The 16,675-nt window shown below is 40.3% G+C and overlaps 1 protein-coding gene across 4 annotated transcripts in view; it reads left to right on the forward strand.

Annotated features, from left to right (window-relative positions):
- KLHL1 (kelch like family member 1) overlaps positions 1-16,675 on the forward strand; it is a 134,687-nt gene that overhangs the window by 20,850 nt on the left and 97,162 nt on the right. For all 4 annotated transcript variants that reach the window (XM_053384691.1, XM_053384688.1, XM_053384690.1 and 1 more), the window contains exons 2-3: positions 5,205-5,387; positions 10,461-10,597. In XM_053384691.1, coding sequence (XP_053240666.1) covers positions 5,205-5,387; positions 10,461-10,597 — 320 coding nt within the window. The remainder of the gene's footprint in view (positions 1-5,204; positions 5,388-10,460; positions 10,598-16,675) is intronic.

Consider the following 16,675-nt stretch of genomic DNA (forward strand, 5'->3'; position numbering starts at 1 on the left):
TTTGCAGAATAGAAGACCACCTGATTTCTTGTAAACCACCTGATTTCTGGGAAATCGAAACTTATAAGTTCCTATTAGCATGTAAGGTCTTGGTCTTCCCTCCCTCCTTCCTGCAACCTCCCTCATCCTGGTATGACAATAAATCCTTGTTCTTTATCTCTATCTGCCCAAGCTGGACATTCCAGTGAGGGGCCCAATTGCACTGCAACATTTAAGCAACAAATCTTGTCCCTCTGGCTGGTGTATCCCTTTGGGATAATACAACAATTATATTGTAATATGCCCCTTCAGCTGGAGTACAGATGAGGCATGTTGGGTACAAAACTGGAATTTTATTTAAACACACAAGATGGGGGTTAGAACTTAATAGTTTCAACCAGAAATAATTAAGAATGTACCTAAAACTTCCACTTTAAACTTGTTTCTAATTAAACTGATTTCTACTAGAATGTTGATTTGTATTACTAAGCCAGTAAAACACTTCTAGACCCTTTCTAGGATCTTGTCCTTCTCCATAGGGAAATAATCTGTGTTGCCTTTCCTAGCAAATCCCTAACCACTCGTCTATAATCCCTAGCCAAAGCCTGTCTCAGCATTTAGCAGTCCTTGATCGTAAATGAAAGACTTGGATGAAAGGTGTGTGGTGCTATCTAGAAACAAGAAATTCATCAGTTGTTGTTACATGCCAGTTATGGGAGTAGGAAAGACCTCTACTTGCGATATTGGAGAGCATGTACCAGTCTCAAGCAGACACCACTGGGCTACACAGCCTGCTATAAAGTGTTTACATGGGTAAGAGTTCTCTGTCTTGGAAAAAAAATGGGGGGGGGGAATGATTTGCCTTTCCCTCTTGAAATCAAAATAGCACATCTTTTTCTTTCAAATCTATTTACAAGGAAAAGATTTGAAGAAATCCCTAGGGTGTTGGCGTATATTTGTTTTTATAATGCTCTTACATCCTTTTCTGTTTGCTATTCCCTTTAGTTAAAACAAGAAAAAAAATCAATAAAGAAGACTTCATAAACATAATAGACTGGATTAAAATACTAGCTAGAGGATTATATAATTAGATCTAATTACCTGCTCATAAGAAATGTGTGTTATTAAAAAAAAAAAAAAAAGCCGGAGATGGCTTTACATATACTTTTTTGGCCGATGTGTGAAAAACCCTGCAGATGACTCCCCTATTTTTTTTTTCCACCCAGAAAATGTAATTTCTGGAGTCAGGAAACTGGGATAAAGTGTTCTGCTACTTCCCCAGAACTGGAAGGTAAAGAAACAGAAGAACCTTTTGCAAGGTTCCACATACATTATTTGATGTCAGAATGTGAATGGATCACAGGTTCCTCTGCAGTAATATCTTCATGATATTAATATTCTCTACAATAATATCTTGTTTCCTCCTTATTGTTCACACTCTGTCCTTTTAGTTCCGAAATTGAATCCTGTAACGGACCACTGATACGTTGTCATGAATTGTCATGCTTTATTGCCATGTGTAGTATCTCCTCCATCCCCTCCCTCCACTTCAGGAAAATCCCTTGCAAGGCCAAGCAAGCAAGTTGCTTCATCCTCTCCCCTCAGCTTCTGTGCATCCTGGTAGAGAAGAGTGTGGCCAGTGAGAGGTAGTGGACTGTTCCTGCCACGTAACTATGAGCCGCATTGAACCATTGCAGTGTGGTGCCAACCACTTGGAGCTTGGACAGCCGCTCCAGAAAAAATACCATGATCGAAAAAGCTGCCGTGAGATCAAGCAGATTTAATAGCAACACATTTTCCCTTTTTCTATCCCGACAGAGGTCATCATATGGGTTACTAATACAGTTCCCATTACAAAACATGGCCTAAACCCCAATTGAAATGGATCTTAATGAGGCGACCTAGTGAAATAACAGAACAAATGAGATTTAGCTGGCAACAATACCTGTTTTATGCTATTAGCCAGCATTTACAAACTTTGAGAGCAAGTCAGTTACACGCACACACACACAGCTTTCCAATTTATTAATTTATTAATTATTTATTATTTTTTTAGGCCTTCATTTTTTGTGTTAATGGGTTTTAACCAGGAGAAAGTTAGTTTGCTAAAAATTCTATCGTCATATCTGGTTTTTTGCAAGCTTTTTGGAAAACAGGTAAATTTGATGATGATCGAGAGGCATTTATGTTCAACAATATATGCTCACTGGGTTTGGCGGTGGGCGAGGTTGGTGGCCCAGCGTGTGGCCCCACTGTCCTCCAGCAGCCATGCTGCTCCACTGACCGTTGCTCCGCCCACCCCTTGGTCACCGCAGAGTTTGCTTTGGGTTCCCGTCAAAAACCCCTTTTCAAATTGGCCTATCTGCAGGTCTGGGGGGTGGGGCAAGAGTAGCGGCCCAGGAATGAGCAGTCTTCACTCCAGTCCTCTCCTAAAGGATAAAAGGGGGGCTGCACCGACACCAGCAGCACAGTTGACCCCAGAGCATTTCCCTTCATCTGAGGTCTGCCTGGGCACGCAATAAAATGTGGCTTTCTGGTGCACATCATCAGAGTTCGGTTACGTATTTCAGACAAAGAAATGTATTTAGTCTTTTGGCGAAATGATATTACCATAAGTTGTGCAGAAGGCTTAATGGGTTGTAGAGTAGCATACAAACATCAATGTACCTGAAGTCAACTTTTAAGTCAACATTTGTTAAAATAAATTAAAATTCAGGAAAAGTAAACTCTCAGGTCAGTAACTGTGGAAGGTTCTTGTGTATGTAGCTAAAAACCTTCTTGCAGGAGGAAAAGTCATTCGATTTACCTTGATCTCAAAAAAGATAGATTCTTAACAACACGGTTATGTGATGGTTGCTTTGATTATTGTGACTCGCTGAGTGTCAAAAAATGTGGATAAATACACAATTGACAGATAAAGCCAGGGTAACATAGCTGGAGCTTAGGATGATAAGATATGTCAGTGGGAGTTTTGTCGCTATCAAAAGGGCAGGTGCTTCATGTGGAGTCCTAATTCATGCTGTCATGGGCCCTCACAGGGGTTCCAGCATGCCGAGTATTACAGTTTGTTGCTGTCACTTCCAGAAGCATTCTTTACAGCCAGATAAGACAGTCTAGAAACCAAAGTATTGCACAGTTGTTTACTAATAGGGCTGTTGGCTTTAGAAGCATAGCTGTCACCATTTTCCCTTTTCTTGCAAGGAATCCTATTCGGAATAAGGGAATTTCCCTTAAAAAAGAGGAAACATTGACAGCTATGTTTAGAAGGCCTCCCAAAAACTGTTTCATTTACTTTGCCATTCATAAGGTTGAGTCGTAGCAAGCAGTTCAGGCAACCTTTTTAAAATGCCAAGTACAATAAACATCTCCATTTCCACTGCTAGTTTTCTTCTGTAATTAATATATATCTATATATTAGGCTTGAAAGGAGCATTCAGTTGTAGCCAACAGAATAGGCTGTGGTGTGTGTATAAACCCCACAACAATTACTCCAATTTCCAAATATACCTATGGCCCAGTAAGGTTGGCGACCCCTGCTTTAGGCACTTACAAGCCTCACTGATCTCAGCGGAGCTTACTTTGGAGTAGTCATGTAGAACTGCATCCCAAGGAAGTTTGAGAAGTGGTGACATAATTCACGCTTGTTTGTTTAAAATCTGTCAACTAATTTTTTTTTTAGATATGGCAGAAGTTCACTGAATTGTTTTAAAATGATTTCAGTCCCAAAACTACTACTACTACTACTACTACTACTACTTATTATTATTATTATTATTATTATTATTATTATTATTAATGTAGACAGGATAACAGGACTCAACAGTAGCAGAAATATTTTTTGGATGGAGCTATTCATCTGCTAACTTATTATAAAACTGACATAATGTTCAGGCATGCTGATTCCCGAGAATATAACATGACAGACGGTTCAGACACAAATCCAGTTTCGTACAATACATCTCCCTTGGAGAACTCTCCAAACAGAATTTATCTGGTTGTCAGGAAAACCTGTTACTTTCTCATTTTCAAGCAAGCTCAGCCATATGGTTTATTCAGCTCCAAGTCAAATTTTATTTAGCAATGAATACAACTGTTCGGAAGGGAAAATAAATACACTTTTATAAAATCACCAGTGAGGTTCCCAGTTCCTTAAAGTTAATACTACAGTGTCTACAGTGATCCATTTATCTAAAGAGAAAAGAATATGCACTGTAATTATTATCTGCTTTATTTTGAATAATGGTGTGTTTTATGTTGTTAACCGGGACTGACTACAAGTTCCAGTGGTCATGGCCAATGTCAGGGGGAAGCGTCACGAGTCTGAGGCCCATCCCATCCCAGAAGTTGACTCATACAGGCAGGATACTGTAAGGAACAGGAGAAGTGTCACCAGCTGTCATACTTCTGTTGCATGAACACTTTCCCAACAGCTTTTGGGGGTGGGGGTCACTGACCCTTTTGCCGTTTGGGCCAGCCACCCCTTCTCTTCACTTTCACACCATCCACAATGGATTTGTATTACATTAAGAGCATTATTAGAGGTTGGTATGCAGTGAGAAAACTTAAAGTTCAATATTGTAGCAGTGTAAAGACAGTTTATAAACATAAGATATAGGCTGTATATTTTGAAGACTGACTGTAGAATTAAAAGCTCCCTATAAAAAACATGCATGAGTCTGTTGGCATCCATGTTTTTTTTATATATAATTTTTTTTATTCATATTTGCACATATATCCAGGAAAAACATAAACAAAAAATCCACCACATACCTTATACAAATTATATCCACTTCACAAATCATAAATAAAATACATAACTGAGTTAGTCTCAACTGGCATCCATGTTTTTCGGAAACAACAGAAGAGTGCGCCTTCAGGTGTCTTTGAGTATATCGCTGGGTGGGGGGTCCAGCCTTCTGATGCCTCTCAATGTGGGATCAGTGAGATTCTAGTCTTCTCAAGGTGCACATCCCTGGATTGGGCTGGGGCTCTGTATATGCAAATACAAATATGCGCACAGAAGCTAGTTTTCTTGCATGCATGGTTTCTCATATATCTATGGGAATGACCATGTTTTATGCCAGCAGGGGCTGGTATGAGTTGTGTAAAGGGCACATTTCAGTTCTATTCCTTTCAGCATTGAGAATCTGATTAACTCCTTGCTCCTAGAAGCATTTCATCATGACTAACCACCCACAACCTTTGCCTTTTATTTGGGCTTACAGGTTGTCAGCAGTCAGCCATTCCTTGACACCTCCATGTGACATGGACCCAAGTAGCTCTGAGGAGTTCTATCAAGCTGTACACCATGCTGAACAAACCTTCAGGAAGATGGAAAGCTACCTGAAGCAACAACAACTATGTGATGTTATCCTGATTGCTGGGAACCGTAAGATACCTGCACATAGGTAGGTGATAAAACATGGTAAATTAACTCTGATTTAGCCTAATCTTTGCAGACATGCCCTTACAGACTTTGTTCCATATCTCGAGAAATATTTCACTCTTGATCATAGGTGTATATCCCTACAAGCACAGTGCGCTGCCACTATTGCTTACATGTCAGGAGTTTCAGCATCAGGTCTAAAAATGTACATGTGAACTGCATAGCAATCTTGCTGCCTAGGCAACTAACTAATTCCTAATACCGTTTTTATGGTAATGAGGGTAATGCCACTGAACTAGATCATCTACTATCAACACTTAGTACCATATTTTACCTCTCCAGTTTCCAAATCAGAGGAAAAAATGCCTCTTCTCTTAACCATCTGGTAGCATCATTGGAAGGAAAGATTACAGAGACAGCCTTGGAGGGATAAAAGATGGTGATAGTTTATCACCATAACACCTTTGCTTCTGGGGAAGGGGGAAAAGGAGCGAAGAAGGTGTAGTAGTCACTTACCGCAAGCATGTACTGTCTACCTTTCCTTCTGCATTTGCTAACCACAACAAAAGAATACAAGCTGTGCTTGGGAACTGTTGCTGTTTATTCACCGAGGAAGGAAAATAGTGGGAAACCATGTATAAATTGGGGGAAGGGGGGATACAAAGAGCCTGAAATAGAGCCTGAAATATTTTTGTGCATGTATGTTGAAAGCAAGTCAGAGTGAATCCAGAGAATCTTGCTGTACAACCTGGCTGCCTAGCAGTCTTGCTCATGGTGTGCTAGCCTCTTGCTTCCCCCCTCCCCACAAAAAGTTGACCAGTTCAAAGCTTCTGAACAGAATCTCTTGAGAACAGGCACTCAAGTGACTGCAAACATTATAACCAGAAGGCAGTGAATTGCAGCTTTTAAGATACCTATTGTGGTGAGTCATCAAGGACACGTTGTCACTAAACTAATTTCAATTTGAAAATAAGTATTAAAAATAAGCTGGGGTGGCTTTCTACCCCGACTGCATATAATGGCCCATAGGGTACAAATTCATCCTATAGCCAAATGTCAGTTGTGCTGAGGATTAATTTCTACCCTGAGGTATATTCATAAGAAAGAGATGTGACATTGGTACCTGGCCAAACTTGGGTTAGTAGTGGTGACATATATGAAAAGGGCAAAGTTGCAGAACTAATTCCTCATAAAGATTTTACAAGACACGTACCTCTGATGTTCAGCAGTAGCCCACGTTCAAAGACTATTGGTGGAATTCAACATGTGCTATATTACAAATGTTCTGTCTGCAAAAACATTGCAGCTTGTCAGATGGAATGATCCCCCCTCTTGTCCCCATACATACTGTTCTAGGGGTTCTTTGGACACACACCCCGAGCCAATTTTGGGGGACAGAAGGGAAGTGTGATGAGTACAGAGAAGAGGGAGTCTCATTGTGCAAGTGGAACTCCTTCTGCCAGTTTTTTGTTTTGTTTTGTTTTTGCTGGCTCGGTGTTTAGGTGAGTCCTGGCCTGCATTTCAGCCAAAGTCCCATGAAGTTACTGAAAGCCATTATATTTCAAATGCTCGATTCTGTTCATCTGAAAGAACATAAGACAAAGGTATAATAAAAAGAAACCTTTTTTATGTTGCTGCTCTGATTTACTTTAGACAGTTCAGAGTGGGTACATCTTACATACTTGCCAAATTTGGAAACTGTGATAAAGTACTTGCTGGACAGTGGGAGGAGTTGCAGATTTTACAGGGGCAGGGGAAATGAGATTTCTGTTTACCATTTTTATCTAAAGGGTTAGTAGACATATTTGCATCACTGTGTGTCTTCACACTGAATCTGATTTTCTGACTATTTCAGTTCAACAGCAATCAAATCTTTTTGAAGCGGAAAAAATTGCTTTAATAAATATAAGCTTGCCCATGAAATAAAAACTGCATCACATTTTTGCCTCGTACTTAAAGGTGCATGCATGCTTGTATATTATTTCTGACTTCTAATCTGCAGTCTACAGCTCACTCTGTTCCATCAAGAATTACTGGCACATATAGTGCACTATATATTACACACCCCTTACACACCCTCTTCAAATCGAATTTTCAGGCTGTGAAATAACTTGTAAATATGAGGAACAGAACACAAGGCAGATGTTTATTGTGTGACATTTATTGCAACAATGTTTCTTTAAGCACTTCTGCAACTACCATGGGCCCGTGCGGATGAGAAAAAAGCAAGGCTTTGCATTTGAAGTATCGCAGGCCCACTTGCAGCACCCTCATCCCCGCCCCTGTGCAAGGGCAATAGTTCACTGCTTCTGTCTTTTTCTTTTGACCAGCTCCAGGAAAAGTATGAGCATTTAGCCACGCGGGTGGCGCTGTGGGTTAAACCACAGAGCCTAGGACTTGCTGATCAGAAGGTCAGCGGTTCGAATCCCCACGACGGAGTGAGCTCCCGTTGCTCGGTCCCTGCTCCTGCCAACTTGGCAGTTCGAAAGCACGTTAAAGTGCAAGTAGATAAATAGGTACCACTCCGGCGGGAAGGTAAACGGTGTTTCCGTGCGCTGCTCTGATGCGCCAGAAGCGGCTTAGTCATGCTGGCCACATGACCCGGAAGCTGTCTGCGGACAAACGCCGGCTCCCTCGGCCTATAGAGCGAGATGAGCGCCGCAACCCCAGAGTTGGTCACGACTGGACCTAAGGGTCAGGGGTCCCTTTACCTTTACTTTTAACACCTATAGACATTAAGCTCCTAGAGCTGGATGTAGGGGGTATATGAGCTGCTTGTCCACATCAGTGGAACTACATCATCCCCATTGGTAGATTATGGTAGAATGCCTAATTTCTCATGCATAACATTAGATGATCCATGTTTTCTGATAAAGGTGATAAATGCAAATGCGGGTAATTGAAAGCAGTGGGCGGAAGCTTCATATCTACATTTGCAACTCCTCCCGCAATAAAATCCACTGTTGAACTAGAAACCAGGTGGGGTCAGGGTGGAGGGAAACTTAGGTCACTTGAAATGTTAACTTTTCCTTGGGAAACAAGGAATTGTGGTAAATTTTCCAATTGCTCAGATCTCTGCAACGCCCTGGATAGTGCACGTGGAAGTAGTAGGTTTAATTAAATGCTGGCTTCGAAAAGTTGGATCAAAGTATTTTGTGAAATGATGGATTATCTTTGGGCTGCATATAGCATGCAACACTCCATGGAGGAAACAAGGTTCATTAGTTTATTCCTGTAGCATAGCAGGAATTGAAAAGAAGAAAATGACATCCAGGAGACAACTGACCTTTCTGCTGAATAGGTCAACATTCCTCAGTGCCAAGATTTAGCACCACCTGCAGCCCTCTGAGGTGCAGAAAGCAACAGTTCATTGTGAATTCAGTGAGTCCAAAAGCATCCTTATTTTCCTTTTGAATATTGGATGATTTAATAGGATGTCATTTCTCAGAATTAAGATTAATTATGAGGAAACTTTCACTTCACATGGTTAAATACTAGCTGTGGTAGTGGTTCACCAATGTGGGGTTTTTTTTTTAAATTGCTGCTCACACAAAAAAAAACCTGAGTAAAATATTTTTACGTACATATGAAATATATGTTTAAGAGAAACCCAAACCTTTGTTTTGGCAACTTGCTTCAGGAAAAATGGATCTCTTCCTGCTCAATGAAAGCCAGCTTGTGGCCCCTGTCTGGATTCTCAGGCTGCCATCAATTGGGTGCCTCCCAACATACCTGGGCTGAAGTTTGGCGTGAGAAAGTAGCCTCACTTTGGTCTCATCCTGCTCCAGTCTTTGTTGAATGGGTCTGGAGTCACTGCCATGGCTACGTATATGGCCAAGACCCTTCTCCCGCTACAGAAATGCAAGGTAATGCCCACATCAGGGGAGGGCTGTATTTCTTAGCCCAGCTTTGGGGTTCATGAAGATGCTTGACATTCTCTTCTGCCAGCCATTCTGGTGACTGAGGGCAAATATAGCCAACTCGATTTTGTAGACTGGGTTGAAGATATCTGACCACCACTTAGCAAGGACCCACCCCAAAGGATATTCTTAGTGCATAGACTATCACAGAATGGGGCAGTTGTCTCCTAGATACAATGGGAGATGCTACTCTTTTTCTTGTAGCCAGTATAGAGAGACAGACCTACATACCTTTGCAGGCACCTTCTTCACCTCTGAGATACAGCAAGCATTATTATTCTAGAAGTTTCAAACCTTCCAGGGACCATTCCAGGTCCCATTCTCACATTCAACAGCATAACTCTTCTTCTCCCAGCATTGAACCATAGAAAGAATGATACCATTCAGGAGCTAAGGTTGAGTCCAGGCAGGGAACCCTCTACCTATTCCTTCCATCACAGGACAAATGGAACACTATTATTATTTGTGTGGTATCAACATTCTTGACCTGCTAATGCTTATTCTCTGATAGCTGTTTGACATTGATTGACCTTAAATCAAAATAACAAATGTGTTACTAATTTTGGTGTGTGGTGATGTGTAGTTTTTAAATGTTACTTTTAAATTGATTGATTTTCATGAAATATTAACCTTTCTTAAAGTGAGATCCTATCCATGCATACAGTGGTCCTAATCCTAGATAACCGTGCATAGGATTGCCATTTGAGTCAAACTAGTGTGCTTGATTTTCATGACATTTTTTTTTAAACATTTCCTGTTCTTAAAGCACGGGTGGAGAATAGCTGGGGCTTATGAGAGTTAGAGTTCGACAACATCTGGAGGGCTACTAGTTCTCCACCCTTGAATTTCACAGAAGGTTGCTTCTATTTTTAATTTTTAAAAATCTTTATTGATTTTATGTATTAAATCCCTCCCACACAGAAGAACAAAAAACAAACAAACAAACAAAACACACATCACCTCACATACAAAGAAATTTTTACATATAAAATAAAATTCTTCCATATATTGGGACTTCCATCATCCTCAATATGGGTCCATCATTACCTTGTTGACTGCATATTTGCATACAGCAGGTTGCTTCTAGCTGAGCACATTGAGAACAGGACTGTTTAACAGTTAATGTGAAATGTAATGGATTAATTAATACTTGTGATCTTCTTTTCTTTTCCCAGACTTGTTCTCAGTTCTGTTTCTGATTACTTTGCTGCCATGTTTACAAGTGATGTTTGTGAAGCCAAGCAAGAGGAGATCAAAATGGAAGGCATTGACCCAAGTGCACTCTGGGATCTTGTTCAATTTGCATATACAGGTACGGAATAATATGACTAAATTATATTTTCTTAAATGGAAACTTCTTTAACCACAAAGACACATCTGAACCATGGTAAGTGCAAAGAATTGCAAAAAGATGAGCGAAAGTTGAATGCCATGTCTTTGTAGTATTTATGTGTCCCATGCTCTTTGTTGGAGTTGCCTGTGCACTGGAGAGGAATTAATAGTTGTAATTAAGATGTGGGAGGGCCTTTGGTTATCAGCAATTGTTGTGTGTGGTTGTGGGAGGGAATTATGCCCTTGACCCTTAACAACCTGAGCCAGTCACCCTTTTGAGGTCTAAGAGTTGTTGGTCTTAATGCAGGTTTGCTTTGTGCATGTGAGCATGGACCTTCTCCAAAGAAGTATGCAGTGTATGGTTTCAGAATGCTTGATCAAATGTGTTGTGATGTGTATGTGTGGTTGATGCTATAGTTTGGAGCGGGAAAGGGGTTAGTCTGCCCCATGTCTACTCTAAATTGCATCTTCCAGAACTGGGATAGAATCATTGGTTTTTAATGCCGGTGAACTGCTACATATGTTGGTGTGTAATGTGCAGTTAGACCCTTATTAGTATCCTGATATAATACAGGAAATACACCCTGTTCACTGAAGTATAAAAAATACATGAGACTTTCACAAACGTACGTGGTTACAAGCAGAATGTCAAGCTCTGCACAGAACTGATAAGGTTTTAGCTTAAATAAAGCATGCTACCCTTAGAGAAGGAGGGTATTAGGAAGATGAGTAGAAAATTAAACTGCCAAATTGCATGCATTTATTGACAATGAAATTTTAATGTATCTCTGACCAAGCAGCACCCTCAGCAAAATAAATTAAAACTTCAGTATGTAATGAATATCTTTAAAGCAAAACATGTTTAGTCTGAGGATGAAACAGTGTGTGTGTGTGTGTGTGTGTGTGTGTACATACACACACACATATACATTGTAATGTTTATGTTAACTAAATTTCCCACTTCCATTAAGTGTTTTAATTGAATATTAAGATATTTGTTAAAACATTCCCTTATTATAATGGGATTACTCTATGTAGTTTTACTATGATAACTCAATACAGAGCTTTCATTACAACATAAATGAAATTACTGTTTCATTAGGATTGCCACTTTAATTCACATGGTATGTATTATGCAAATGTATAAATAACATATTGCAGCAATTTATGCTTATTTTCTCCCAGAATGCCAATTACTTAGCTAACCAAGAGTGGCTAGTTTAAAATATATGTACGTTTTAATATGCAGAGGAGAATAAATCTTCACCCAATATGGCAACATCTATCTGACTATTCAAATAGGTTTTCATTTGTGTACCACCATCTGGATTTTCTCTTCAAAGGAGAGGTCCAGGTGTTGGGGGACACATGTTCAGTGACAGATTATCTGAATCCAAGCATCTGCTTTCCCTTCAAGACGTGGCCAGTGCTGTAAGAATTGATAGCGCCAATAAACTCTTTGCTCTGGGCAGACCATCAGCAAGTTGTTAAGCACCAGAGTCTCTGGATTGGACTCCATATACAGCAGAGAAAAATTTTGTCCAGTTATATACCTTTAAGTTCTGACATCTCAGAACTGGCCCACATGTAACATGGGTTATCATTAGCCAGCCCTGGTGATCTCTTAGAGAACACTTGGAGGAGACAAACAATAACTCTTGGAAGAGGGTCGTTTCATCCTAGTGGTGAAACTAGCCTTATCTGTATGATATAAAAAGAGTTTGGGAATGGAGCTTGCCAGGAAGCTTTTGAAGCAGACTCTTTGACGCACTCATACAGATGAATAAAGCAACTACATTTGCAATAGTTTCTAAAATAGCACCATTGTATAAGAATTTCCATTGCACTCCTTTTGTTCCACCTAGCTATTTTAAGGGTTTGCAGAAATTGAGAGAATGGTTTTTACAAAGTTTTAGTTAAATCTGGTACCTTCAAATGTTTTAGATGGCAGATACAGGAAGAGGTCAGATTCTGAATGCATCTGTCCTTAGGGTTAAAACAGTTTGAACACCTTGTATATATTATTATATATTGTCGTTCGTACAATTTCAGAAGTTGTTTAGTGCTTATCAAGGTGACACAAATAATATTAGTATTCATAATGGGATTGTGTCAAAAATATCCTGCCACCCAAGCACTGGTTGTAAACTTGTTAGTAATGGAACTGTAATGCAGAGATACATGCAGTTTGCTGAACTTCCTTTTTATGATTTTGTTGTAAACGTTTATTGATTCTAAAAGGCCAAGACTCTGTAATACTTTAAGGGGCCCATCATTTGCTTTGTATTGATAAAAAAATGTATCTTTGGTTGCATACAAAGCAATAGGACATTAATTTAAAGCAGTCTTGCACAGATTATTACTGACCAAATTGAACATAGGCCACCACAATGTATGGAGAAAGTCCCTGGGCCTGAGGTTCCTCACCCCTGTGTTATTAAGATAGTGTGGTACTTCCTGAGGTTATAAATATCAGTCTTCTTCTCTCCATAATATAATGATTCTTCACTGTAACACCTATTGGCTGTCCAGAATCCTTGTAAGAGGAAAGGCATTCTCAAAATATAGTGTACTATAGCCACTCTAAGAAAACCTCAGTCACTTACAACCACTCCCCTCCTCCCTTGTTAATCAAGCCGAGGACAAACATACTTGTTTTGTACCACCTGGAAACAATCTCCCAGGGCCACCCCAGGGCGTGGGGAACCTTTGTCCCTTCAGATGTTGTTGAAGTACAATTCCAATCAACTCCAGGAAGCGTGGCCAGTGGCCATGGATATTCATCAATATCTGAAGTGCCAAAGGTTTCCCATATCTGGTTTATAAGTTCTTTAAATCCCAAGTCTATAAGTGCTTGGGCACACTAACCCTGCCTTTCTGTGTTGCTAAGTTGTGCTGCTCCTTCGCCCCTCTAGTCTGTTATTCCCCTGAGTGCTACCCAGGAAACTGAGATGATGACTGGCATCTGTCTCACAACCCGAGATAATCATCCTTTTTGTTGTCTTCAAAGAGGTCCTCAATGTAATCATTCTCCTCTCCTCTCTAACCCAATGTTCTTGCCTTTTTTCTCATTCCTGCAACAATCCCACTCTCCCACCTTCATCTTGTTCAGGCTAAAGCCGTACTGTGCATTTGTGCCACCAGCTCACCCCACAATCTCTCCTTCCCCCATCTCTCCCTCGCCATCTCTCTTTCTTCTAGGAAATCCTTGTAATTTCCTAGTTAATTTCTGTTTCAGTATTCTTTTAGTTAAAAACTTTAATTTTTTTAGATCTATGACTTGTTTCTGTTTCTCCCTTGGCAAAGGCTAAACAATCTGAATATTATGCATGCTTGCTTCTTTGTATTTTGGATGCCATGCTAGTAGGACCAGGCTCCACCAGCCTGACATCAGGCTATCCATGGCTGGAATAGGGCCAGAATTACATTGGAAAGATTTCCCAATTCACCATTTGAACTGTATTTCTTCAAGCATTGATATTCCAGAAGGACTTAGCCCCTGAACATAGAATATTAGCATGCAGATGTGCAGAAACATGTGTCCTGAATAAACCACTAAACCATGGTTTAGCACTATGTGGATGAGCCTTCATGAGCCTGAGCAAAGGCTTGCACCTTATTCTTCAGCTCCCCACTCCCCAATAGTGCATCAATCCAAACTTATGTATAGAACCAAGGCGATAGGATTTGCATGTTTTTAAGGGTACAGAATGTGCCAGCAGAGCCTGTTCACAGGGACTCTGCAAAATGAATACTAAGGCTGGAACTAGCAAGTGCAATCCCCTTTCCTCCCCACACAGACTTAGATTTATGTAGATATATTGCCTGGTCAGGTCTTCAGTGAATGGTGAAAGACACACAAAGAGGAGGAGGTAATAAAAGTAGTATTTTATATCTTTTTCCTAAGTATTTCCAGTACAATAATTTTTTTTCTGCAATCTCTTTGATTCCTTTAATACAAATATACCGTAGTCTGACAAAACTGAAGGCAAGATTACCAATTACATGTGAAGGATACTTGCAGGCAACCTTTTCAAGATTTTGTCTGAGAGGAATCTGTAATTACCTATCAGAGCTCCCAACTGCTGCCAAGAAGTTTAAGTGAGGTACTCAATGGTAGCGCAAGCCACAGGTATTCCCATTTCACATCTGTCTCATTTTTTCCAGATTATAAACATTGTTTTAGACCCTTTTAATGATGTATTTGCATTCATTTTACCCTGCTGTGCGTTCATACATTTATCCATCCATTCATTCATTCTCTCTCTGTATCTGCAGGTGCTGTAAAGAAGTTCATTACTGTACACAAGTCACTCTTTCTCATGCCTCATTGTCATTTACTATTCTACCCAGTGGACGTGGGGAAAAAATAGGCACTTACAAATCTCTGGAACTGTTCACTGCCGCCACTATATTGGTAATAGATGTCTCACTCCTATCATCCATTTCATAAATAAGGGGGGCGGGGTAACACAAAGCACTGGTTCAACTGCAGCTTACAGCCCATGTTGAAATTGTTGTGTTCACTGTGAGGTGATGTCCCCTTGCCCTGGCTTACCGCTGCAAGGTGAAGACCCATTCACACAAGCAGTGTAAGGTCAGAGGAGGAGATTAATGGAAGATTCCAGTTCCTCTTCATTGATTAGAAAAGTCACAGCAGCCCCACCAATCATTACAATGACCTCTTGTGAGGCTAGTTACTTGTGTGGTAAGTCATTTGATGCGTCGACTACAATAGTTCTTATCCCTGCTCTATCTGGCATTTGCTTCTGTAAGCCTTATATGAGTCATTGAATGAAGATTAATTTAGGATAGAACTGTAAATTTCCTCAACAAACCAAGTTTGTTGTTCTTGTCAAGTTGTCCCAGTCAAGGACTTTTAAATACGGGGGTGAACAGCTGAACTATAGCTGTGGGAAGCTGAGCATCACACTTGTGATTAGCCTAATTTATGCTGTAGTGATCAGATTAAAATTAAATGGTTTCTCTGCAATTGCAAAAAAATGAGAAAATTATTAACATATGTGAGTACTCAATAGGTTTACTTTCTTAACATGCCCAGTACCCATTGCCACCTTGCCTGACGTGTATCCCCCCCCCACTCTATTATACCCAGCTTTAAAGCCTCACTGTTACAAAAACAAACATTATACACACACACACACACACACACACACACACCAAACATTATTATATATATATCTATAACACACATATTGGCTCTTATCTGGCTAAAATTGTTTCTGACTATGTCATGTCCACACCAGTGGAACATGCCACTTGGCTGACTTAGACTTTGGGCTCACCCAGACTTCCTTTTGTGCTGTATTTCTAGGCACACATCCAGGCTTTAAAGTTGCATGTTCAAGCAGGGCTTTGTTTTTGTTACCACTGAATTTGAGCAAAATGCAATCAGGTGTTCCATGGATTGATACTTGCTCAGATTTTGTGGTAAAATACGGGTTTTCCCAGGAAAGGCACTGGAACAAGAAAAATCTGCTTGGACATGGTGCTTTAAAGCATGGACCTGTGCCTGGAAAGCATGTCGCAAAAGGAAGTATGCATGAGTGGGGTAGGAGAGCTGAAAATAATGTCAATATATTTCACATCTGGCAACCAATGCACAACAATTTACCAGAAGTAATGTATTTAGTGTTAACTCTGGAAGTGTGTACTTGATTCTGACCAAACTAATCCCTCTAGAGCAAAATACCAGGAGGCTTAGTTTGGTTACAGTCGAGTACAGTGGTACCTCAGGTTACAGACGCTTCAGGTAATAGACTCCAGTAACCCAGAAATAGTACCTCGGGTTAAGAACTTTGCTTCAGGATGAGAACAGAAATTGCATGGCGGCGACAGCAGAAGGCCCCATTAGCTAAAGTGGTACCTCAGGTTAAGAACAGTTTCATGTTAAGAACAGACCTCCAGATGTAAATTCTTAACCCGAGGTACCACTGTACATACTTCCAGAGTTAACATTACTTCTGGTAAATGAGCCACCATAGCTGCTAGAGGGCCATGAAAATTTGTATCCCGGACTTTTTAGACTCTACCAATT

This window comes from Podarcis raffonei, chromosome 4 (genome assembly GCF_027172205.1).
Source record: "Podarcis raffonei isolate rPodRaf1 chromosome 4, rPodRaf1.pri, whole genome shotgun sequence".
Lineage (NCBI taxonomy): Eukaryota > Metazoa > Chordata > Lepidosauria > Squamata > Lacertidae > Podarcis > Podarcis raffonei.